General features: G+C 42.9%; 1 protein-coding gene across 2 annotated transcripts in view; it reads right to left on the reverse strand.

Annotated features, from left to right (window-relative positions):
* The window catches only part of arhgap23b (Rho GTPase activating protein 23b), a 353,808-nt gene extending 348,956 nt beyond the window's left edge, over positions 1-4,852 (reverse strand). For both annotated transcript variants that reach the window (XM_084134390.1, XM_084134391.1), the window contains exon 1: positions 4,417-4,852. In XM_084134390.1, coding sequence (XP_083990516.1) covers positions 4,417-4,443 — 27 coding nt within the window. In that variant the 5' untranslated portion in view covers positions 4,444-4,852. The remainder of the gene's footprint in view (positions 1-4,416) is intronic.
* Positions 4,853-27,821: the final 22,969 nt, after the last annotated feature.

Genomic DNA, 27,821 nt, shown 5'->3' on the forward strand with positions numbered 1-27,821 from the left:
TGATAATTATTGATCTAGAGAGTCCAGAGAATTGTCCTAGACTGGTTTGGTTCCGATCGGGCGAAAAACCAGGGACTAGTTCGCAAAAGTAGGTTTTGGACAAAATTCGACATAGCAGAAAATTTTCCCTGCCTACATCCAAATCGGAGATAGCCATTTCGCCCGCCTTGAGCCAAGGATTCCAACGATATAAGACACTTGATCCTGGGACAAACGGTCTAAGAGTTATGAGCGATTTTCAACTTTTGGCTGCTGTAGCGCCACCTATGGGCCAATCGGGGTCATACTCTGATAGGTTGTCCCCAAATTGAGGCCTACCATCTGGCCAGGTTTCAAGTCTCTAGGCCTTACGGTTTGTCCTGCACGATGCGTTTTACGAATCCTTACAATTACAATAGGGTTTCAGCATTTCATGCTTGAACCCCTAATAAGAATGAAGGCTTTTTGCCAGTTATAGCGCCACCTATGGTCCGATCTCCATGAAACTCTGCATGCTTCCTCACCATGTTCTGACACATATGCTCATCAATTTTTGTGAAGTTCCGAGTTTTTCTTTGGGATTTATAGGCTTTTGAGTGTATTTTGCCACGCCCCTTTTCTAAGTGACCCCGTTACAGCCACCCAAATGCCAAAGTTCAACTTTTTTTTGATAATTATTGATCTAGAGAGTCCAGAGAATTGTCCTAGACTGGTTTGGTTCCGATCGGGCGAAAAACCAGGGACTAGTTCGCAAAAGTAGGTTTTGGACAAAATTCGACATAGCAGAAAATTTTCCCTGCCTACATCCAAATCGGAGATAGCCATTTCGCCCGCCTTGAGCCAAGGATTCCAACGATATAAGACACTTGATCCTGGGACAAACGGTCTAAGAGTTATGAGCGATTTTCAACTTTTGGCTGCTGTAGCGCCACCTATGGGCCAATCGGGGTCATACTCTGATAGGTTGTCCCCAAATTGAGGCCTACCATCTGGCCAGGTTTCAAGTCTCTAGGCCTTACGGTTTGTCCTGCACGATGCGTTTTACGAATCCTTACAATTACAATAGGGTTTCAGCATTTCATGCTTGAACCCCTAATAAGAATGAAGGCTTTTTGCCAGTTATAGCGCCACCTATGGTCCGATCTCCATGAAACTCTGCATGCTTCCTCACCATGTTCTGACACATATGCTCATCAATTTTTGTGAAGTTCCGAGTTTTTCTTTGGGATTTATAGGCTTTTGAGTGTATTTTGCCACGCCCCTTTTCTAAGTGACCCCGTTACAGCCACCCAAATGCCAAAGTTCAACTTTTTTTTGATAATTATTGATCTAGAGAGTCCAGAGAATTGTCCTAGACTGGTTTGGTTCCGATCGGGCGAAAAACCAGGGACTAGTTCGCAAAAGTAGGTTTTGGACAAAATTCGACATAGCAGAAAATTTTCCCTGCCTACATCCAAATCGGAGATAGCCATTTCGCCCGCCTTGAGCCAAGGATTCCAACGATATAAGACACTTGATCCTGGGACAAACGGTCTAAGAGTTATGAGCGATTTTCAACTTTTGGCTGCTGTAGCGCCACCTATGGGCCAATCGGGGTCATACTCTGATAGGTTGTCCCCAAATTGAGGCCTACCATCTGGCCAGGTTTCAAGTCTCTAGGCCTTACGGTTTGTCCTGCACGATGCGTTTTACGAATCCTTACAATTACAATAGGGTTTCAGCATTTCATGCTTGAACCCCTAATAAGAATGAAGGCTTTTTGCCAGTTATAGCGCCACCTATGGTCCGATCTCCATGAAACTCTGCATGCTTCCTCACCATGTTCTGACACATATGCTCATCAATTTTTGTGAAGTTCCGAGTTTTTCTTTGGGATTTATAGGCTTTTGAGTGTATTTTGCCACGCCCCTTTTCTAAGTGACCCCGTTACAGCCACCCAAATGCCAAAGTTCAACTTTTTTTTGATAATTATTGATCTAGAGAGTCCAGAGAATTGTCCTAGACTGGTTTGGTTCCGATCGGGCGAAAAACCAGGGACTAGTTCGCAAAAGTAGGTTTTGGACAAAATTCGACATAGCAGAAAATTTTCCCTGCCTACATCCAAATCGGAGATAGCCATTTCGCCCGCCTTGAGCCAAGGATTCCAACGATATAAGACACTTGATCCTGGGACAAACGGTCTAAGAGTTATGAGCGATTTTCAACTTTTGGCTGCTGTAGCGCCACCTATGGGCCAATCGGGGTCATACTCTGATAGGTTGTCCCCAAATTGAGGCCTACCATCTGGCCAGGTTTCAAGTCTCTAGGCCTTACGGTTTGTCCTGCACGATGCGTTTTACGAATCCTTACAATTACAATAGGGTTTCAGCATTTCATGCTTGAACCCCTAAAAATCAGGACAATTACAATAGGGTTTCAGCACTTCGTGCTTGAACCCCTAATAATAAAAATCAGTACAATTACAATAGGGTTTCAGCACTTCGTGCTTGAACCCCTAATAAATCCATTTAATAGAGACATTGGTAGCAGCCTTGGCATTTGTTGATACTGGCCTCCATTCATAGTACTTAGCAAAAAGATGTCATTAAACAAATATTTAATATATTACAAGTGTAATTATGCTCAGCTCTGAAATAATTGTTCTTTATGACTGCAATCCCTAAATGATTTTTGAAAAGCCTTATCCACTAATAATGAACAATTGGAAAAGTCATGGAAATTCATTAGGCAAATGGTTTAGACTACTCTTAAAGGTGAGTAGTCCTAGAATTTGAAATTGAATTTATCTTGGCATAGTTAAATAACAAGAGTTCAGTACATGGACATGACATACAGTGAGTCTCAAACACCATTGTTTTCTCCTTCTTATTTAAATCTCGTTTTTGAAAAACACCCCTGAAAAATAGGCGAATCTCCACATAACACCAACTGTGATGCAACAGTCGGGATCATTAATATGTACGCCTCCAAAAATTTGCATATGCCAGCCCATGTTCAATACCAGGCGGAACTGTGCCCTCCCAGGATCTAACGTTACCTAGGCTACTTTCACTTTTAAAAATTCATCATAACCGCGCGCGCGATCTGCTTGCAGTCGTCGAGATGGATGCATGTGTGTGGGAGAAATTTGGAGTTATCTGAAGAAAATATTGTGAAAGGCTTATTTGCTGCATGCATTTTCGTGTTGGATAGCCGCAAATGTGGAACTTCATCGCCGAGGAAGCACGCAGATAACTGTGGTAACAAAGCAGTTCTATCGAACAGTATTTTTCAAATGTAACACTGTTAAGTATGTGTTGTGTACAGTCTATGGTTTGAACCCAAAATTGTCAGATGTAGGCTAGACGAAATTGCGTGGCAGATATAGTGTTGTAGCCGCGTCTGTTCGATTGGTAAAATGTTATAAGGCTACTCAGTTTTGTGGTAACGTTTGCCATGTTCTTCATGTAGGCTACCGGCCTTTTTACAGCTTCGGCTGAAGTTGTCCTTGTGTTAATTGTCGTGTAATAACTTCTGTATGACCTGGCAATAAACATTTTTGTAATTGTGTCTATAATGTGATTGGCTAAACTTATTTTATTTTGGGTGCGGGTCGGGTGTCGGTTCTATTTTAAGCGGGTCGGGTGCGGATTTTAATTAGTGCTGCTGTCGGAAAATGGGTCGGATGCGGCTTGAAGCACTGCGGGTACGGGCGGGTGCGGATTTACAAAATCGGACCTGTGCAGGACTCTGATGTACGGTTGAACGCCTAATCTCTCCATTGTCACGCTGGACATCAGGGACCTTTTTGCTGTCACTCTGAGCTACTGTTATGAGCCCGCAGTGAAACAGCCAATCAGAGCAGAACTCCTCATTACTATTCATGACCCTTCCAAATAAGGTAAAAACAGACCATTTCATTCTAGGGCCAATTTCTAGGGTTGAAAATGGACCTGTAAAACCATATCTGGACATTTTAAATGCCCTTAAATAAGCCATACCCTCTATGTAGATATCAGAGACAAAATTAAAATATTATTTCAAAACATTCTAGGGCACCTTTAACACATACACATAAATGCACAGCAGTACAAATCTAGAATAGTAGGGTATCTGTGAATATGATCCCCACTCCTGAACCAGTTTTTCATAAAATCCACATATAGACAATCTGGTATTCAAACAGCCATGAAAGCGCAATAGTGACTCCTGCAGAGTTGTCAAAAACACGCACATACAGATTCAACATTTATTATCTTCCATCCTACACCTCTCTCACACTGTTGCTCTTCTGAGCTTCTGCAGGGTTTGCCGGCATAGCACAGGGGGACTTATAAATATTAATGTTACAAACTCCCAGCATTTTGTATCTGTTAAGATATTTGATTAAAGCAGATAGTTTGCATGCATCTCTCTCACAGAGAATAAAAAAAGTTGTGGGATCTATATGCGACTCACCCTCAGCAATCTCCTCACCTGAGCCATGTCTTCAGTGAGTGCTCCCCAGACTCCTAGTTCTTGACATGGCACTGCTCATCAGCCATACTTCTCAGACATCTTTTACACTCACTCCAGGACATGAGACACAATCTGACGTGCCTCACTAGAAAAAACACAATCCCTTGTGTGTCTCCTCTCCTCTCGTCTCTCTCTCACTCTTCTTTGCTGAAGTAGTGTATTCACTGATGTCAAGGAAAGCTCCCCCTCCACATCAGCGCTTTCTCCTCCTCCTGTTACTTATTCACTCAGCCAAAATGAGAGGTGCATGATCCTCCCGTCCTTCTGGGTTCGTGGAGAGACCGTAAATGTCCACTCTTTCGCACACTCCTCCGTTTACCCTTGCATTCACTGTGTCTAAGCTGGGCTCATCTCTCTGCCTAACTCTCCCTCCTCTGTGTCCCCTCCTTTCCTCCTTCCCTCCTTCCCCTTAACCACCCCTCCCCCTGTCTTCCTCCTATCCTCTGCCTCTACACAAACACACAGTGAATTACAGGCTGTGAGCAGGGGATCAGAAGGATAGTAAGGAAATAGGTCATGTGACTTCAGATAGAGTGTGCTGGTTCTTCCAGCAGCTGTCACATCCATGGAGAGATTTGTCACCATTGACAACCAACAGTGTGTTTCTGCTAGTGTTATCCAGCCATATGTCTCCTGTCGTCATCTTATTGGTCTGCCACCAGCCAATCCTGTCCTTTGTCTAAGGACCATGGGAAATGTAGTGTTTTAGGTTTTAATTTTTTGTCCACACATTTGTATTTCTTTATTTTTTAAACATGAATCCATTATTACAAACAGGCATAAATCCACACTCAAATATACATTTGGAGCAGGCACAGGCTCTCAAGACATCCTCCAGCATTTCCCTTAAACTGTACTGTGGGAAAATCCCAACCCTCAAGAACAGGAAGCTCGCTCCTGTTGTGGCCCTGGTGTTTCCCTAATCTCAGATTCCTGTAACTTTTTCTGAATTGCAATAGTATTTCCCCTTTTTCTCTGGACAATGAAATACCCTGTTTAGAAAAACACAACAATAGCTATAACCTCCCTCATACCTGAATAAGAACACAATCTCCCTAGACTATCAATCATTGCAACGTAAACCAATCCTGAAGAAAGAATCAGTAGTCAAACTTTAGTTGATGAGACCTTTATAAAGTCAAGTCATCTTCATTAATATAGCGCTTTTAACAATGTAGATTGTTCTAAAGCAGCTTTACAGAGATACAAGGATAGTTTAAAGTAACAGAGATTGTTTTGGCTTTATAGAAGTTCTTGAATAAAGTTATTTTCCAGCTAAAGTTAATTTGATTGATTCACTTCCTTCGCAACGATCATTAGTTATTAACTTAGGGGCCGCTAACACGACACCGTTTTGACAGGAAACTCTACACAGACTTTAAACGCAAAACCTGTGAGAACACTGATGGCGTGCACATGCGTATTACGAGTTCAGTCTATTGGTATGCGCGTTTGAATATATGTGCGCAGGTTTGTAATTCCCTACAAACCAAGCCTTAAAAAACTACTTGTCTGGCTTTAACATTTTTGATGCAGAATTTTATCACTTCAGGGTAGATACGCGAACCGAATTTTCCCGACAACACTTTATCTGTAGAGTGGTAAAGGGATCCTCCATAAGGAGAAACTAGTTGGCACTTTAGCACCCCGCTATGACATCAGGTCCAGGCGCAGGTCCTTCATCAGATCTGGTTACATCCTGGATCCGGCAGGCTGCGGGAAAACCTCGGGATAAACAAAAACACTAAAATTAGTGTAGATGCCATTCTTCTTATGATGTAATGAGTACATCAGGATTTATGGGAAGTGTTCCCGGTTCCGGCTAACCTGATCTATGCAGCCTAACATTGAATTATAGAAGTCTATAATGTGTTATGTGTATGCTAGGTCAAAGAGATGTGTTTTTAGTCTAGCTTTGAACTGACAGAGTGTGTCTGCTTCCCGGACAATAGTAGGAAGACTGTTCCAAAGTTTTGGTGCTAAATAGGAGAAGGATCTACCGCCAGCAGTCGATTTTGATATTCTAGGTCAGAGATGGGCAACTTTGGTCCTGGAGGGCCACTGTCCTGCAGAGTTTAGCTCCAACCCTACTCAAACACACCTGAACAAGCTAATTAGTGTCTTAGGATTATTAGAAAGCTACAGGCAGGTGAGTTTTATCAGGGTTGGAGCTAAACCCTGCAGGACAGTGGCCCTCCAGGACTAAAGTTGCCCATCCCTGTTCTAGGTATTATCAACTGGCTGGAATTTTGAGATCGCACTAGACGTGAAGGACTATAGTGCGTTAAGAGCTCGCTGAAGTACTGCGGAGCTAAACCATTTAGTGCTTTGTAAGTAATCAGCAATATTTTAAAATTTATACGATGTTCAATAGGGAGCCAATGCAGTGTTGACAGAACAGGGCTAATATGGTCACACAAAAATGCATTGCACGTCTTTGCACACATGTTCTGTAGATCTGCGATTGATAGTTACATCTTCCGATGCTCATTGACGTATCACGTTCTGTGCACTATGACCCCAGGGTTTGTCACATGTTGTGACGTCAAAAGCTGCGTCATTTGACCATGCGTTTGACTCCCGTTTGACTCCCATTTGCTGTACTGGTACGTTTCTTTCTTTTCGTTATTGTCTTTTTATCATTGCTTCATTTTATCATTTCTTTCTCCTTTACACACTCACAAATACACTTTTACTAATGCAAGCACATTCACACACACACGCGCGTGCGCGCACGTAACGTTATGTCTAGTCTAAACGAAAGTACACGGACGCAGAGGTTTTGGCAATACTAATTGCGTACGATGAACTCTCCGTCTGCTCCAGATTCCGTTTCAAGGACGAAGCTGACTTTCTTGAAGGAATAGATCCGTCCCAGGAAGAAAGCAAGGTGTGCAGCCAAATAAAGAAATGACGTGCAATGCATTTTTGTGTTTTTTTTTTTTTTTTTTTTTTTAAACGCATATTACGCAATTTAAATTAAAATATTCAAAGGACCCCCAATTTCAATTAAACTGTCCTGATGCAATTTGTTGAGGCTCCAGCTGATCTTTACTTATGTTGTCTTGATGAGAGAGAACCAGTGGGAGTCAGAGGATCTTTGGTGAATGGAAAGACAAGGCCGAAGCCTGGCACAAGCTTGGGGGTCCTTAGAAAATATTCAAAATACAGACTCATTAAATGAGTGTATCTTAAAAACGAATTTATGTAAACAGTTCAAATCAATTCTGTATCGTTTTAAATTGTTTTATGCACATTTTTCACATTGACAAGTTTGAGGTTGGCATTTATCAAATTTCTGTATTGAATAAAATATGTAGAAAAAAAATATTAAAAATTGTTTTTCTTTTTGTTTATTGCACTTTTGAGATATTTATCTAATTACTATTTATTTATTACACACATAGCCTTCAAATTGGGAGAGTAAGGATTATTTTGATGTATGGCATATGAAAATGCTCAAAAGAATGACAGCACAGCATGTAAAAATACAAAGATATACTCTGGCAGAATTGTTCTATGGCAGGTCATAAAGGGTTAAATCATACTTATCTGACCGTTATCAGTTTGTAGCAGTAAATGAAGAGATGTCTCATCGATCACAAGTTCAGTATGGTGTACCACAAGGCTCAGTACTAGGACCGCTGCTGTTCACTCTGTACATGCTACCATTAGGAGATATCATTAGGAAACATGGAATTAGCTTCCACTGTTATGCTGACGATACTCAGCTGTATATTTCTTCAAAACCTAACAAAACTTATCAATTCACAAAATTAATGGAATGCATAGCTGATATAAAAAACTGGATGACTCGTAATTTCCTACTTCTAAATTCTGAAAAAACAGAGTTTCTAATTATTGGACAAAAAACGTCCTCACGTAACAACCTAGAATACTGTCTAACACTTGATGGCTGCTCTGTTAAGTCTTCGTCGTCGGTTAGGAACCTGGGTGTGCTCTTTGATACCAATCTTTCATTTGAAAGTCATGTGTCTAGTATCTGTAAAACTGCATTTTTCCATCTTAAAAATATATCTAAATTATGCCATACGCTCTCATTGACAAATGCGGAACAATTAGTTCATGCGTTCATGACCTCAAGGCTAGATTATTGTAATGCTCTACTGGGTGGTTGCCCTGCACGCTTAATAAACAAACTACAGCTAGTTCAAAACGCAGCAGCTCGAGTTCTTACCAGAACCAGGAAGTATGACCATATTAGCCCGGTTCTGTCAACACTGCATTGGCTCCCTATTAAACATCGCATAAATTTAAAAATATTGCTGATTACTTACAAAGCACTAAATGGTTTAGCTCCACAGTACTTGAGCGAGCTCTTAACGCATTATAGTCCTTCACGTCTATTGCGATCTCAAAATTCCGGCCAGTTAATACCTAGAATATCAAAATCGACTGCTGGCGGTAGATCCTTTTCCTATTTAGCACCAAAACTTTGGAACAGTCTTCCTAACATTGTCCGGGAAGCAGACACACTCTGTCAGTTCAAAGCCAGATTAAAGACACATCTCTTTGACCTAGCATTCACATAATACATTATAGACTTCTATAATTCAATGTTAGGCTGCATAGATTAGGTCAGCCGGAACCGGGAACACTTCCCATAAATCCTGATGTACTCGTTACATCATGAGAAGAATGGCATCTATGCTAATTTTAGTGTCTGTGTTTATCCCGAGGTTTTCCCGCAGCCTGCCGGATCCAGGCCGTGTCCAGATCTGACGAAGGACCTTCGCCTGGACCCGATGACAACGCAGTGCTGAAGTGCTAACTAGTCTCTCCCTATGGAGGATCCCGTTACCACTCTACAAATAAGGCGTTGTCGGGAAAATTCGTTTCGCGTTCCTACCCCGAAGTGACAAAATAAAATTCTTTATCAAAATTTATAAGGAAAGACAAGTACTTTGTTTAGGCTTGGCTTGTAGGGAATTCCAAACCTGCGCACATATATTCAAACGCACATAACTATAGAACCAATTCTAAATGCGCATGTGAACGCCATCAGCATTTCTCACAGGTTCGCGTTTAAAGTCTGTGTAGAGAGAATGGTGTTGTCTTAGCAGCCCCTAATTTAATAACAAATGATCGTTGCGACGGAAGCAAATCAATCAAAACTAACTTTAGCTGGAAAATAACTTTATTAAAGAACCGCTATAAAGCCAAAACAATCTCTGTTACCTTAAATTATACGCTTATCTCTGTAAAGCTGCTTTGAAACAATCTACATTGTTAAAAGCGCTATATAAATGAAGATGACTTGACTTGACTAGAGCATTACAATAATCTAGCCTTGATGTCATGAATGCATTAACTAATTGTTCCGCATTTGTCAATGAGAGCATATGGCGGAAGCAATAAAGCAATAAAGAAGCAATGACATCAACTTCTCATATTAATGTTCATCTAGTGTAACGTAAGTTATGACTATAACTATGGATCTATGAGACCGAATGATGACCGTCACCACGGTCTTACCTTGAATGACGCCATTCTGCTAGCTGTCCTCGAGACCTAATGTAAACAATGTCAAATTACTGACCCCTAGTGGTTGGTTCCCTATAAAACATCCGGATGAACCAAACACTTCTTCTTGCCTGGAACGCCTCAGTTCATCCCGAGTGACAAGAAATGGTGACGGTCATCATTCGGTCTTATAGATCCATAGTTATAGTCAGACCTTACGATTTATTTCGACCTCACTCAGACCGTCACCACGGTCTTACCTTGGATGACTAGTGCCATCAAGGTCACAAGGGAATGTATGCCTCTCCTTCTTCACATCCCTGCTTAGCGGCCGAGAGCAGAATTATGGACCCAAGCGTAACTGGGTCCGCCACATTGACCCTGTAATACCGGGCGAAGGTACAAGGTGAGCTCCATGATGCCGCTGCACATATGTCTGTTAGTGCCACCCCCTTCAGTGCTGCCCAGGATGTGGCCAGACTCCTGGTAGAATGAGCTACCAGGCTCCCTGGGACTTTGAGAAATTGAGTAACCAACATGTGTTTACCAACTGATAAACCTTCCACAATACTGTGGAAATGAGAAATAGCCGCCACATAAACTCTTACTGTGTTGACTTTTCTTCCTGAGTCTAAAAGTGACTGAAGAAAGCATAAAATAGAATCAAGACCACAATTCGTGGGGTCTAAGTTTTTGTCCTGACACCAGTTAGAGAACACACGCCACTTGCTCGAGTAGTTATCCCAAGTGGAAGGCGCTTTAGCATTGTTTATGGTTTTCCTTACTGCCTCCTCTAGCTGACAAGAGAGGGGCTCAGTAGGGGCCAAACCCAGAGTTGTAACGTGGCTGGGTTCGGGTGCCAGATCTGTCCCTCCACTTGAGAGAGAAGGTCTGTTCTGATTGGTAGTGGCCACGGATGGCCCTGTACCAAACGTAGGAGAAGTGGGAACCAATGTCTCTTTGGCCATTTCGGGGCGATCAGTATCTGCAGTGGGATGGTTCAACAGTTATCTATTAGGGAGAACACAATGTGTGCAAGTAGATGGTTTCACTTCTGCCTCCCTAAATATTTCAAAAGGGGTGCCTCAACGCTCAATCCTTGGGCCTCTTCTTTTTATTATCTATACAAACAATCTCTGCAATAATATAGATAATACAAACTATCATTATTATGCTGATGATACTGTTCTCTATTGTTCTGGGTCCACATTAGATCAAGCAATCACAAATTTACAATCTGCTTTTAACATCTTGCAACATAATCTGGCTACTTTAAAATTGGTTCTCTTACGAGAGTTCTCTCGTACTGCGTTTTTACTAAAACGCTACGGGAAAAGTCTCTTTTCACGAAACACTGAAGCAAAAAATTATCCTTTAATTTTCATATATGTAAAACGCGTTGCAGCAGCAGTCAGCTATGGCGAGACGGCTTGCTCGCTCATTGGCTGCTCTGCGGCAACTGCATAAGCCTATCGAGCGAGGCCTGGGGTGACGTCAGGCCAATGAGGGCGCTTCGCGCCCTCCTCGCCACTTCCCGCCGAGACGGGCGTGGCTTACCTCTATAAAAGGAGCTCGAGAAGGCTGATTCACTTGATTTTAATCTCTTCAGCGAAGCGCACGCATCGCTGGATCACGAGGAAGCACGCGTCGTCTGATGCAAGCACTTCAGCGGGACGAGCCCTTGAAGCCGCTGGCCAACGCCGCCTTCTACCGCCGTACCTGCTGCGCTTTCCGACGCCATATCCTTTACATTCTTTGTTCTTGTGTATGTGTGTGTGTGTTCGCTTTGCAACACGCACCCCTAAAAGAGCTGCGTCTTTTTCAAGATGCCTTCTCATGCAGCGCTCGCGCTCGCTGACGGCGAAACGCCTTCACTCCGAGCCAATTGCCTACGGTGACTCTGAGGACTCGCCGGGCATCCTTTCCGAGGCTGCCCTTCCTGGAAGCGGATGGCGGGATTAGTTTTTCTTTACGTTACAAGAAAAGCTACCCTGCTGCACGCGTCATTCAGCGGCGAAGGAGAAAAGAGTGTTCTTAGTCCCACCGTTGGTCGGTCTGACCTCTTTTCTCTCACATTTCTCAGTTCCCTGTTCGGCGACTGGAAATATTATTGCAGCAAGTGAGTCTGTTACACGCTTGCCTGCCAGCAAACGCCGAAGAATACATGTTGACGCCGCTTTCAAAAGCCTGTATCCCCCTGTGGCTCAGTGGTGGAATTATAGGTTTTCCACACGGGGGACCGGGGTTCGTATCCCGGTCTAGCGGCATATATATTTATGCCGCCAATGCTTTGCTCTGTCAGTCCCATGAAGGCGACTGCAGAGATGCATTTTGCAGCCAGCGAGCGCGTAGTACCCGCTTGCCTGCAACCGAACACCGTTTCTACGGTTCCCGTGCGTCACTGGCGAAAGGAGAATGGAGTGTTTTCAGCCCCGCTGAAACTGGGCGATATCCACTCTTCTCACATTCTGGCATTTTGCAGGCGTCTGAAAATGCAAATCACTCTGTCTGTTCCCCGAGAGGCAACTGCAGACGTGTTTTTTTGCTGCCCACGAGCACGTGGTACATGCCTGCAAGCAAACGCCACTGTGGATAATACTCGCGCTGACTATATCTATGTATCTTCACTGTGGTCCAGTGGTAGATTCTTAGACTTGCGCGCGGGGGATCCGAGGTTTGAACCCCAGGCCTGCCGGCAGAAAATATTTATGCCGCCGAATGCAATCACTCTGTTTGTTTCCCGAGAGGCAACTGCAGACGTGTTTTTTGCAGCCCACGAGCACGTGGTACATGGCCGGACTTCTACCGAAGTCCCGGCCACGGCCGATGATGCTATATGTGTAGAGAAGATGCCCACTGCTAGTGCCCATCCCTACACACTAGCACAGCCCTTCACACAGGGCCCGCGCTCATATATTCGACTCGGGTCGATCACGCACACAACATAGTGAACGTGCGTGCCCACTGCCTAGTGCCCACAAACACTATGTTCTGCATGCCTTGTGGTTTCTGTAAAGACGAAACCTGTGTGCATTCACTCTGCTCAGACAGACAGTGCACTCATTGCAGTAACTGTGCCCGCTCTCCCGCGCCCACACTTACTCACGGTATTTTCTGGTGTCCCGGCCACGGCCGATGGTGCTATAAGTGTAGTGTCGATGCCCACTCCTCAGTGCCCATCTCTACACACAAGCACAGCCCTACACTTAGGGCTCGCGCACATAAAATCGACTCAGGTCGATTGCGCTTCCAACATAGTGAAAGTGCCCGCACAAACACTATGTCTCACAGACCACAGGCTCTCTGTAAAAACGAGACCTGTGCGCGCTCGCTCTGCTCAGTCAGACAGCGCGCCCAAAGCAGTGAATGTGCCCGCTTCCCGCCCACATTTACTCGCAGACATGAGTCCCGCGGGACCCGCTCAGCCCTCCCTCACTCAGTCAAGCGCTGTAGTAAGGTCGAGGACGAGCGCTCTGCCCGCTGTAATAAGCGCGCCCCCCGCCTCGAATGCCACAGGCATAACGCCTACGTTATTGCGCCCCGAAGCGCCTCTGTCGCACGGCGAACAGAGCGCGCTTCGCATCCAGCCCTTAGCCAACCATGCAGAAGCATGGGCAGCGCTTCCAGGGGTTTCAGACTGGGTGCTAGGCATTATAAAGAGAGGCTTCTCGCTACAGTTTTGTCGACGCCCTCCCCGCTTCACAGCGTGCGTCCAACTACGGTGGTTTCAGAAGTAGCACACCTACTTCGCGCCGAAATATCAAAACTGATAAGCAAAGGGGCGATAGAGCGTGTGCCCCAAGCTCAAAGCGAAGGGGGGCTATACAGCAGATACTTTCTAGTCCCCAAAAAGGACGATGGTATCAGACCCATACTGGATCTAAGACGGCTGAACAAAGCATTAGTGAAACGCAGTTTCAAAATGCTCACGACCAGGAAAATCCTCGCGCATGTTCGCCGAGGAGACTGGTTTATGTCAATAGATCTGAAGGACGCGTATTTTCAAATACAGATAGCGTCACATCACAGGCGATACTTGAGATTCGCCTTCGAGGGTCAGACATACCAGTATACAGTCCTGCCGTTCGGTTTGTCCCTGGCACCTCGTACATTTACGAAATGCATGGACGCAGTGCTCGCTCCTCTCAGACTCAGAGGCATGCGAGTGCTGAACTATTTGGATGACTGGTTGATCCTAGCCCAATCACGATCTCAGCTCGTGGAGCACAGAACCATTTTACTCGATCACCTCGAGAATCTTGGTATCACGGTCAATTGGGCGAAGAGTTCACTGAACCCCAGTCAAACGATTTCGTTTCTGGGTATCGTTCTGGACTCGCAGTCTATGACAGCGCGGCTGTTGCCACAGCGCGTGCTGCACATTCAGCGCGCGGCGAAGTCTTTCCGCCGCAGCGCTTTCACCCCGCTCAGGAAGTTTCAAAGGATGCTGGGTCTTATGGCCTCAGCATCGTCAGTTCTCCGGCTGGGCTTGCTCCGCATGCGCCCGCTGCAGTTCTGGTTGAAAGCGCGGGTGTCCGGTCGATTATGCCTCAAGGTCGATCAGAACTGTGTTACAGCCCTGGTGCCTTGGACGGCGGACGACTGGTACCGATCAGGTGTAAGCCTGGGGACTTCCTCGGGAGTGAGGATGGTGTCGACAGACGCATCCACCTCGGGATGGGGAGCGCTGCTCGAGGGCAGACCGTTCTTCGGCCTGTGGTCGGAACGAGAAAAGCTCCAACACAAAAACTTAGAAATGCTGACAGTGCACAACGCGCTGACGCGTTTTTGTCCCCACATCAAGGACCAACACGTCATAGTCCGTTCGGACATCCGCATCCGGCTGTTTATGTCCAAGGACTTATTTATGTCCAATATTTATGGACATAAAATTAAATAAAAAATATCGTGGATTTGAAGAATATTGTGTCCCTGGCCTTCACTGAGCTCAAGTAATAGTTTAATGTACAAAAAATTGTGAATGAACTTGACTGTTGATGTCTTAAATAATAATGTCAAATAACCAACATTTCTCAAAATGGATATATCTCGTTTTGCAATGAAACTCTTCATATATATACACCATAACAAAACCCAACCACAAAGGAAAAAGGGGAAAACGGATTGTGCCAAACAAACAAAAGTAATATAAGCAAAAAAGTTATCTAACACGTTTAACGTCTAATACTAAGATAAAAAGGAAAGATCAAAGAAAAAGTCTTCAACGTCTGAGACGTCTTAACTAAACTACACTAACTAACAAACATAAATACAATGGGTGGCACAAATCCCTAACTAGTGTTTTAATACAGACAAGGTTAACTACGTGTGTACAATGTATGTCACGTGACAATCTTACCTATCCCCTTTTCTTTTGTCGACAGCAACACTCATGAATGAGAAAGTTTTTGGACACAGCCAAACAAGGACCGATGAACATACATGTGAACAACGTAACGAAAATAAAACACACAAACAGTTTCTCCAACCAAAACGTCTCTCACAAAGGTTCTCATTACAAAGGTTCTCTCAATACAAAGTGCTCTCAATACAAAGTGCTCTAATCACACTGGCAGCAGCATGGTCTTTAAATATCCGCTTCACCAGGTGTCACTCATCATGCTGATGCAGATCCCGCCTCCCAAGGCCACTCATCTCGTTAGTCTTGACGGACAAGCAATATAGCCAACCAGCAACAACCTAAGAAAACGAAAGTAAGAGAAACAGACAGGACGGAAAAAAAACATACACCACACACACACGATACTATAAACGTCCTTACGGACGTAACACCCCCACATTTAAGATTTTAAACTCAACGTTTAAATAAAACAATAACATCAAAAACTTCCTCATACCCACATTTTTTTAATTCAAACTCTAGAAAGAGTATCGGCGAGGATATTTTCAGATCCTTTCTTATGGTGAATCTCTAGCTGGAAGTTCTGTATGAACAAAGCCCAACGCATTAGTCGTTGGTTTGCATTGTACATGCGGGACAAAAATACGAGGGGTTGATGATCCGTAAACACAACAATAGGCAAATTAGAAGAACCCAGATAAACCTCAAAAAACTGTAACGCCAGTAACAATGCTAAGGTTTCCTTCTCGATGGTAGAATAGTTTGCTTGATACTTGTTGAACTTGCGCGAAAAGAAACACACAGGATGGTCCACTCCATCCTGAGTTTCCTGAATCAGAACTGCACCTGCGCTTGCATCAACCTCTAACTTGAATGCCCGCTCAAACTGAGGGGCGGTCAAAACGGGACTGGTACACATCAGTGCTTTCGCGTTTTCGAAGGCTACTTGACACTCTTCTACCCACACAAATGTTTTCTTAGGGCTGAGGAGATCCGTAAGAGGGGTTACCACTGTAGCGAAATTCTTACAAAAACTTCGGTAATACCCAATCATACCCAAGAAACGCCTCAACTCACGCCTTGTAGTGGGCACAGGAAAATCAGCAATAGCCGCTACTTTCTCTTCCACCGGCTTTACTTGTCCATTTCCTACATGTTTTCCCAAATAAATCACAGTCGCTTGACCAAACACACATTTCGCGAGGTTAACGGTTAACGATGCACGTTCCAAACGTTCAAACACTGTGCGTAACAAAGACAAATGTTCATTCCAGTCATTGGAAAAAATTACTAAGTCGTCTAAATATGCTCTACAGTTCGGTACGCCAGCGAGAACAGTTTGTATCAACCGCTGGAACGTGGCAGGTGCGTTTCGTAACCCGAACACCATAACCTGATACTGTAGAAAAGAATCCGGTGTTACGAAAGCAGATATGTCAGATGCACGTGGGGTTAATGGTACTTGCCAGTACCCTTTCAGTAGGTCAAGTTTACTAACGAATCTAGCGGAACCGACACTATCAACGCAATCCTCCATTCTTGGTAATGGATAACAATCAGGTACGGTGACAGCATTAACCTTTCGGTAATCCGTACAGAAACGAAAAGTACCATCAGGTTTCTTTACCAGAAGACATGGGGAACTCCACGGACTATAACTATGACGAGCTAAATCATGTTGTAACAAATAGTCAGTTTCGGTCTTCATTGCGGATCTCTTAATTTCGTTAACGCGATATGGATGTTGCTTTATTGGTTTAGCATCTTTAACTTCGATGTCATGTTCTAGTACGCTAGTCTGAGATGGCACATCAGAAAAATAGAGCTGGGAATGACCTGATAAGCGCTATCACATCACCTCTTTTCTCATTAGTTAGAGAAGACAAGTGAGAAGACCAATTAGACAGTATAGCAGAGTTTTCCAACTTACTACACTGGTGCGGAGTATTTCTCACCATCAATCTATCCTCATCAGCACTCGTATCACCTTCTACAACAGACAAAACTGGTGACGTTACTAATACCACTGTATTGTCAGTGTCCTGCTTCACAGGTTCACACTCGTCACGTTCATGATATGCTTTAATCATGTTAACCCTCTGGGGACCACAAACGCGCACGCGCGTTTTGCTCGTTTTTTTTTTTTTAGCAATGAAAATAAACACTAAATGCTCTGTTAATTTTGATCTTTCATTTTCGTGTAATACATCAATCGATCCTGTTCAGTTTCTCACAATAAAAATAAAGTGTTTTGCTTTTTGACAAATAAAGAAAAATTAACATGATGCGATTTCTGCCTTCTCTCTGTCAGTAAACTCCCATTTGAAACGCGTTCGAAAATGATCTATAACTCCGCGAAAATTCAGTCAAACAGGCAAACAGACCCACGGGCATAAAGCTTGAGATCGCATCTTTTAAATGAAGTCATTTATATAAAAAACAAATATTCTCAGCTTCTGTAATCTGTATAAAAAGAGAGCGACTCCTGTCGAGCTCATTACGAGCTAATTCACAGTAATGTGACCACTCCCCGGAGAGCGCGTGCTATTCAAACGCAAATTCTGAGAACTATTTCATAGCTGTGAAACTCCCCCATATCAGCTGTTAACAAAGCGCGTCGCGACTCCTCGCGAGTGAGACATTATAGCCTACCTTATGGAGAAAAGATTCCTCAGAACAGTGCTGATGAGGAGCAATATCTCCTGAAATGAGGAGCAGATTCCGCTGAGGAGTGAGGTAGGCTGTTTTCTTTTCTCACGTGTGGAATAACGTTAGTGTAGGCCTATGTAAACCGCAAAAAGATGAATCGCATTTCTATAATATGACTCGCCTTTCTGTGAGATGAATGAAGGGGACATATTTGTAAAGACTGTTTAGCCTAAATATGAATCGCGCGTCTGTGTGTGAAAGAATAAACTGCTTTGCTATAGCCTACTGAGATGAGTAAAAATCGACTGGAATATGTTGAAATAAAATGTATTTGTATAAGCAACGTATTAAACTGCAAAAAAAAATACTATTTTTGTCAAAAATAAATTCATAGACTAAGATGTTAGATGTTCCAATGTTGGCTATATTCAAACTAATGAATACATATGATAAAATGTAGGCCTATAATCTTTTTTTTTTTTTTTTTTTTACAAAGAAAGAGTACACTTGAAATATTGTTGAAATTGTAATTGTTGTTGTAATTGTAACATTTTTAATAAAATAGCAAAACATATTTACAAGAGAGATGTAAGCGAAATCTTAAATGGTCAATATAAGTCTTCTTCTAAATACATCTTTTGTCCTTGCATTGTGGCTCAGTCAGTTTCACACCTGAGTGAATGGCTAATTATGCAGAGTGGGTGGGACATTGTAATCTAAGGTGTAAACTACTCCTCCCCCTCGCATATTGGCTTTCCAAGCAAAACCTGTTTTACACCATTTAAATCAATGTATTTTTTTTTTGTGAACGATAAAGCAAGACTATTTTTACATCATTTTGAAGCTAGAACTCAAAGGGACAACATCCATTAGTCAAAAGTCTTGTGGACACATATTTAATATGTGTTTTGTGGTCTTAATTCAGCAACTTTCATTTTAATTTTTTCCAATAACCACGCATAAACATTATTCTCTTAAAAATACAAACATCTACATACACGTTGCTCGCATATTATGGTAGCCCTGTTTGTGCTATATAGAGTGAATTTACACCTTTGCCATTAACATGTTTATAAATAACTGAAAAAAGCACAAATGTCAAGGCATGTCAGAACATCTCAAGGACCCCAAAAACAGCTTGGTCCCCAGAGGGTTAATGTGGCAGACGCGCGTCTTGCGCCGTCTGTCAGGAGTGCCAATTACATAATCCGTATCACTAAGTTTCCTAACAATATTATACGGACCCGAAAACTTAGCAGACAGAGCAGACCCTGGTATCGGTAGTAATACCACCACTTTATCACCAGGCAGAAAAGACCGTGCAACAGCATGTCTATCAAATCGATCCTTCATCTCAGATTGCGTGTTTGTCAAAAACGTATGCGCAAGATCGCATGCACTATGCAATTTTTCTCGAAATCGACTAACGTAATCAAGGACATTTGTTTGCTTCTCTGTTTTACTCTCCATCATCTGATCTTTCAAAACCTTTAACGGTCCCCGAAGAGTATGTCCAAAAACCATCTCGGCCGGACTAAAACCGAGTGATTCTTGCACACTCTCGCGCACTGCAAACAAAACTAAAGGAATTCCTTCATCCCAATCTTTACTTGTGTCCATACAAAATTTTCGAAGCATGGTTTTTAAAGTCTGATGAAACCTTTCAATTACACCTTGGCTCTCAGGGTGATAGGCACTGGAAACTCGATGTTCGATAGACAAAGACTTAAGTGTTTAGGTAGAAAAGAACTTAATCAATGCCTTCAAAACAACAGGAGCCGTAATCTTCCGTAACGGAATAGCTTCAGGAAATCTGGTCGCTCTACACATAATAGTACAGAGATATTGATTACCTGCTTTTGTTTTCGGTAACGGTCCGACACAGTCAATCAGTACCTCCTCAAACGCTTCTCCTATAACCGGAATTGGAGAGAGTGGAGCGGGCAAGATAACCTGGTTCGGCTTTCCTGCAATTTGACACGTATGACATGTACGACAAAACTTGACAACATCACGTTTTAACCCAGGCCAAAAAAAATGCTGCAAAATACGATGGTAAGTTTTAGTTACCCCCAAATGTCCAGAGAGCAGATGTTCATGCGCTAGACACAAAACATGAGAACGATATTTGAATGGAACTACCACTTGTTATACCCCGTTCCAATCAAGATCCTCCTCAACTTTAGAACACCACTTTCGCATAAGCAAATCATTGTCTCTGAAATATGCAGTATTTCTTTTCTTAGCGGCCTCACTACTTATCACAGCTGATAAACATTTCTTCAAAGAAGAATCCTCATTTTGTGCCATCACGATCTGAGAACGAGTAACCGGCAGATTTAACGAAATAAAACTTTCCAACACCTTCTCTGAATTTTCCACCTTAGGAACGTTTTCAGAAGCTTTCTTCGTTTCCGAAACTTTCCCACGCTCCGCTAACACATTTCCCACCAACGAGTCAGCCAAGTCAACATCACCCAGTATTTTAACTGACTGAGCGCGAGTCACTGCACAAGAAGAAAACACTTCAGGGTGCAGACTAACAACATCACCTACCAAACAAACCTGCGGAACATCAGTCACTTCTGGAACTGGCGAAACTTTGCCTCCAGCCAAATCATTTCCTAAAATGAGAGTTATTCCTTTAACAGGAAGTGAGTTTCGAATTCCAACTCGTACAACACCTGAAAGCAGAGCACAGCGCAAGTGTACATTATGCAAAGGCACAGACACTACTTGCATTTCTATTCCCCGAATCAACACATTTGAGCCACAATATGATTCGTCAGAGAACGGTAACAGCATATCAGACAGCATAATGGACTGCATAGCCCCTGTATCTCGGAGAATGCAGATTTCTCTCTGATCCTCTTCCTCTGCAGATAAGGAAACAAACCCTGGCATAACGAAAGGTTTATAATTTGGGTCACACACATCAGTACAACATGACACATCAGACGGTAGTACAGTCTTCACTAATGCCACACTCGTCGGGGTCTTAGACTGCTGTCTACGTTTAAGCACCGGACAATCAGCAATCAAATGTCCTGGTTTATGGCAGTAAAAACACTCCCTTAATTCTTTCGATTTCGGCATCCCAGCTTTCTCTCGAGAACCTTGAGTTTGAGACGGACTAGTAGTCACGCTCTTTTCCGTACGAGTCATGAAAAATACCCCCTTATGAGTGAGCATGAACTCATCTGCTAACACAGCAGCTTGCGCTAAAGAACTAACCTTCTGTTCATTCAAATAGACAACTACTCTGTCAGTTAAGCATGCCTTAAATTCCTCAAGCAGAACTAGTTCTCTTAAAGAATTAAAATCATCCGTCTTAGTTGCACTACACCATTTATCAAAGAGAAGAGCTTTCTCTCGAGAAAATTCCACAAAAGTTTGTGAAGAATTCTTCTTATGGCCTCTAAACTTTTGTCGATATGCTTCTGGAACCAACTCGTAAGCACGTAAAATTGCTAATTTTACAGCATCATAATTCAAACTATCCTCTAAGGAAAGAGTAGAGAACACCTCTAACGATTTACCCGTTAAACGACATTGCAGTAACAACGACCAGCAATCCTTTGGCCAACGAAAAGAAATAGCAATGCGCTCAAAGGCACTAAAGTAGGAGTCAACTTCAGCCTCACGAAAATGTGGCACTAATGTAATATTTTTACCAACATCGAATGACTCGGTTGCTACGGATGAAGTAGACGCCGGGGCAACAGCAGGAGTAGGCACTACAACGGGAGAACGGTCACCAGTGGCAGCGGAAACAACTCGAGGGAGATCTGGTCGCGCAGCGGAACCCCCCACAATTCGCATTGCGTCAAGTTCCAGCTGTCGCATCTTTACCTGCCTCTCCGCCTCGATCTCAAGCTTACAAATTTGTAACTTCAAATCCATCTCTGCCTGCCGAGCCTGCGCCTTCTCTTGTGACTCAAGTTGCAAACGGGCCAAACGGACCTTAAGCCTCGTTTCCCCTTTTGAGCCTACAGACATAGGGGAGAATGGTTCAAAGGGAGGCAACCCCGCCCTAGCCTCGGCCTCAACCTCCGCCGTAGGCGTTAGCTCCTCCTCACTCACATTCTCGCTCCTACTAGACGTACCCACCTCCACACTGTCCCCAACTATCTTCTCCGGCAACACGAGCACATTCAACGCCACCAAATGATTAAATACCACAGACTTAATCTCTTTCTTAAGTGACTGCCTAGTTACTGAAATCTGAAAATGACTTGCTATTGCCAACAAATCATCCTTCCTACAACCATCGAATTCCTCTTGCGAGGGACTATCAAGGAACCTTTCTAATATGAACATCCTATAGCGACCTAGAACAACCGCACGCACAAATTCTCAACACACGCAGTGATACCAGTGACGGTGTCATGAACTGGTTACTGTTAATTCAGTTATTATCCCGGACGAGCCCCCATTATGTTACGACCCTCCTATGACTCGTACCCGTCTAGGGCTTTTTAAGAGGGGAACACATGTAACCAGCCCAGACACACATCAACATATAACACTGAATGAGGTGAAAAAACACGAGAGACCACGGAGTAAAGTGAATATGAGTTTAATAAAATAATGAATATATATATACCATAACAAAACCCAACCACAAAGGAAAAAGGGGAAAACGGATTGTGCCAAACAAACAAAATATAAGCAAAAAAGTTATCTAACACGTTTAACGTCTAATACTAAGATAGAAAGGAAAGATCAAAGAAAAAGTCTTCAACGTCTGAGACGTCTTAACTAAACTACACTAACTAACAAACATAAATACAATGGGTGGCACAAATCCCTAACTAGTGTTTTAATACAGACAAGGTTAACTACGTGTGTACAATGTATGTCACGTGACAATCTTACCTATCCCCTTTTCTTTTGTCGACAGCAACACTCATGAATGAGAAAGTTTTTGGACACAGCCAAACAAGGACCGATGAACATGTGAACAACGTAACGAAAATAAAACACACAAACAGTTTCTCCAACCAAAACGTCTCTCACAAAGGTTCTCATTACAAAGGTTCTCTCAATACAAAGTGCTCTCAATACAAAGTGCTCTAATCACACTGGCAGCAGCATGGTCTTTAAATATCCGCTTCACCAGGTGTCACTCATCATGCTGATGCAGATCCCGCCTCCCAAGGCGCGGCCACTCATCTCGTTAGTCTTGACGGACAAGCAATATAGCCAACCAGCAACAACCTAAGAAAACGAAAGTAAGAGAAACAGACAGGACGGAAAAAAAAACATACACCACACACACACGATACTATAAACGTCCTTACGGACGTAACATGGGCATTACCATTGATCCGTCACTGTCTTTTACATTGCATGTCCAAGATTTGGTTAAAAAACTGAAGTTGAAATTAGGTTTTTTCTTTAGAATCAAGTCTTGTTTATCTTTTGAAGCAAAAAAACAACTCGTAAATGCAACATTTTTGTCTGTCTTGGACTATGGTGATATTTTATATATGCATTCAACCTCCCAGTGTCTTCATGCTTTGGACACAGTGTTTCATGGAGCTTTAAGATTCATCACAAACTTAAAATCTCTCACTCATCACTGTTTGCTGTATTCTCGGGTTGAGTGGTTCTCCCTTTCCGTTCGGCGTTGGATGCACTGGCATCTTTTTATTTATAAAGCAGTATTAGGACTTCTTCCTCCTTATCTGAACACTTATATCCTTCTGAGGTCAGCAGGGACATATCACCTGCGTTCACAGGATCTGTTCTTATTGACAGTCCCTAAAGCCCGCACTGACTTTGGCAAAAAGGCTTTTCATTTTGCTGCACCATCTGCATGGAATCAGCTTCAAAATGAACTTCAGTTGAAGGAGTTGGTCTCACTTTATTCTTTTAAAGGTTTTTTAAAGGACCTTGCAGAAAGGCAGTCTCTCTGTCACTGTTTTTAAATTGATTTACGATTCAGGTTTTTTATGATGATATTGTTGTTAGAATATGATGAGTGAAAGTGTGTCTATGTATTTACCTGTAAGTGTGTCTATGTCTATTTGAAACCGCGCTGCTGCCACTTGCCAGGACACTCTTGTAAAAGAGATTTTTAATCTCGAGGAGTTTTTTTATCCTGGTTAAATAAAGGTTTGAATGAAAAAAAAAAAAAAAAAAAGATTGCCCTGAGAGAGGCAAGTCTCGGGTGAGCCCAAAACAGAAGTCTCCTGGTTTCCTGGAGACAGCGCAATGACCTGGTGCCTCCTTGGTGATTGATGTAATAAACTGCCGACATATTGTCGGTTCTTACCAGGACATGCCTGTCCTGTAGGAACGGAATGAAGTGTCTCAAAGACAGATAGATTGCTCTCAGCTCCAGCACATTGATGTGTTCCATGGTCCAGGGGAACATCCATGAGCCTCTGACTGAACTTCCTTGCCAGACAGCCCCCCAACCTGTCAGAGAAGCATCGGTTGTCACCACCATTCTCCTTGCTGGTATATTCCCCAGAGGAACACCTTGATTTAACCTGCTGCTTCTTATCCATGGACGCAGAGCCTGAACACATTTCTGTGTGACCTTCAACTTCACTCGCCTGTGTAATTTGGGGTGGAGTTGAAATTTGTTGATCCACCATTGCAATGGTCGTGCTTTGAGCAGTCCCAGAGGCACTACCTTTATTGCTGCCGATATCATCCCCAGTAATCTTTGGAACTGTGCCAACTCCATCCGCTTGCCTAAGCGGAAAGATTGTGCCAGGGCAGATAACCTTGCTACCCTCTGTGGGGATAGAGATGCTGTCATTGTTAAGGTGTTCAAAACTAACCCTACAAATACGGTTTCTTGCCGCGGTTCGACATTGCTTTTTTCGTGATTCATGCGGAACCCAAGCTCTTGTATATGGCTGATAACAGTCTCCGTATCTCTTAAAACCTGGTGACGGCTTGGTGCACAGATCAACCAGTCATCCAGATATGGGAGGATCTTTATACCCACCGCCTGAAGAGGGTAAAGAGCGGCTGACACCACCCTGGTAAATACACGGGGAGAGAGGGAAAGGCCAAAGGGAAGGACCTCGAATTGATATGCTTGGCCTTGAAAAGCAAAGCGAAGGAACTTCCTGTGATCTGGATGAATGGGCACATTAAAGTATGCATCTTTGAGGTCTAGTGTTGTAAACCACTCGTTTGGCTCTATAACCTCCAAGATTTGGGCGGTGGTCAGCATCTTGAATGGAAACACTTATGTATGCATTCAGACGTCTTATGTCTAAGATGGGTCGGAGACCACCATCTTTTTTGGGCACAAGGAAATAGTTCGAATAAAACCCAGTGTGCTGTTCGTAGGGTTGTAGCTGAGTAATTGCCTTCTTCCCAAGAAGGGTTGCTATTTCTTTGGATAATTTTTTTTCTTGGACTGCGTTTTTGACCACAGTTAATTGAATCCCTGAAAACGAAGGAGGTCGTTGCTGGAACTGGATTCTGTATCCGCTTTTTATTGTAGCGAGTACCCAACGATCTGAGATTTTCCTCTCCCAGCTGGAGCAGATTCCGGCAGCTCTTCCAGGATTTCTACGCAGTTCCCCCATAGGGGCCTGAGCCCCTGGGGTTTCGCTTCTTTTGTGGTGCATCTCTAACTGATGTACGAGACATTTGTGAATGCCGTGGTGCTTGTCTAGCACTTTGGCTGTTATCAAACCTCTGAGAATGGGTATTTTGTCTTCTGTTGAACTCCCATGGTCCTGGCCGACTAAAATGGGGATGATGAGGAGGCTGACAGCCTCGACTGTCTAGTTGCCTTAGCGGGACCAAACGTGCGTTGCACTGATTCTCTTCTCTTCCGCGCTTGCTCCGCTTTATCAAGTGTCGTCTGAGAGTCTGGATGAAACACACGGCCTGGTGTGACGGGCATGTAGGTCAGTTCCTTCCTGATAGTGTCAGGTAGGGAGGTCTGTGCTAACCAAATCTGTCTATGAGAAAGGATTGCAGATGACATAGAAGTCCCAATGTCTCTAGTAAGCTGGGCGTGCGTAACCAGGGCTGCATCGACCAAACCCATAATGTCCCGATCCTCCGGATTTATAAGTTTCCGTAAAGAAGCCAGAATTATGGCTAAGATCGTTACCAGATGGGGCTGCACGTGTGGCTGAGTTGTAGGTTTGACACACTAGGTTATCGGTCTTCTCACACTCTTTCCGGGGACAGCGTGGGTCATCAGTCACCCGGTCTAGACCCAAGGATGTTAACCCTCTGGGGACCACAAACGCGCCCGCGCGTTTTGCTCGTTTTTTTTTTTTTTTAGCAATGAAAATAAACACTAAATGCTCTGTTAATTTTGATCTTTCATTTTCGTGTAATACATCAATCGATCCTGTTCAGTTTCTATTTTTTTTCTGTATACTCACAATAAAAATAAAGTGTTTTGCTTTTTGACAAATAAAGAAAAATTAACATGATGCGATTTCTGCCTTCTCTCTGTCAGTAAACTCCCATTTGAAACACGTTCGAAAATGATCTATAACTCCGCGAAAATTCAGTCAAACAGGCAAACAGACCCACGGGCATAAAGCTTGAGATCGCATCTTTTAAATGAAGTCATTTATATAAAAAACAAATATTCTCAGCTTCTGTAATCTGTATAAAAAGAGAGCGACTCCTGTCGAGCTCATTACGAGCTCATTCACAGTAATGTGACCACTCCCCGGAGAGCGCGTGCTATTCAAACGCAAATTCTGAGAACTATTTCAGAGCTGTGAAACGCCCACATCAGCTGTAAACAAAGCGCGTCGCGACTCCTCGCGAGTGAGACATTATAGCCTACCTTATGGAGAAAAGATTCCTCAGAACAGTGCTGATGAGGAGCAATATCTCCTGAAATGAGGAGCAGATTCCGCTGAGGAGTGAGGTAGGCTGTTTTCTTTTCTCACGTGTGGAATAACGTTATGGAATAACGTTAGTGTAGGCCTATGTAAACCGCAAAAAGATGAATCGCATTTCTATAATATGACTCGCCTTTCTGTGAGATGAATGAAGGGGACATATTTGTAAAGACTGTTTAGCCTGAAATTGTAATATGAATCGCGCGTCTGTGTGTGAAAGAATAAACTGCTTTGCTATAGCCTACTGAGATGAGTAAAAATCGACTGGAATATGTTGAAATAAAATGTATTTGTATAAGCAACGTATTGAACTGCAAAAAAAATACTATTTTTGTCAAAAATAAATTCATAGACTAAGATATATGTTCCAATGTTGGCTATATTCAAACTAATGAATACATATGATAAAATGTAGGCCTATAATCTTTTTTTTTTTTTTACAAAGAAAGAGTACACTTGAAATATTGTTGAAATTGTAATTATTGTTGTAATTGTAACATTTTTAATAAAATAGCAAAACATATTTACAAGAGAGATGTAAGCGAAATCTTAAATGGTCAATATAAGTCTTCTTCTAAATACATCTTTTGTCCTTGCATTGTGGCTCAGTCAGTTTCACACCTGAGTGAATGGCTCATTATGCAGAGTGGGTGGGACATTCATAATCTAAGGTGTAAACTACTCCTCCCCCTCGCATATTGGCTTTCCAAGCAAAACCTGTTTTACACCATTTAAATCAATGTATTTTTGTTTGTGAACGATAAAGCAAGACTATTTTTACATCATTTTGAAGCTAGAACTCAAAGGGACAACATCCATTAGTCAAAAGTCTTGTGGACACATATTTAATATGTGTTTTGTGGTCTTAATTCAGCAACTTTCATTTTAATTTTTTCCAATAACCACGCATAAACATTATTCTCTTAAAAATACAAACATCTACATACACGTTGCTCGCATATTATGGTAGCCCTGTTTGTGCTATATAGAGTGAATTTACA

Source organism: Abramis brama (assembly GCF_963993115.1).
Source record: "Abramis brama genome assembly, chromosome: 14".
Classification (NCBI taxonomy): Eukaryota; Metazoa; Chordata; class Actinopteri; order Cypriniformes; family Leuciscidae; genus Abramis; species Abramis brama.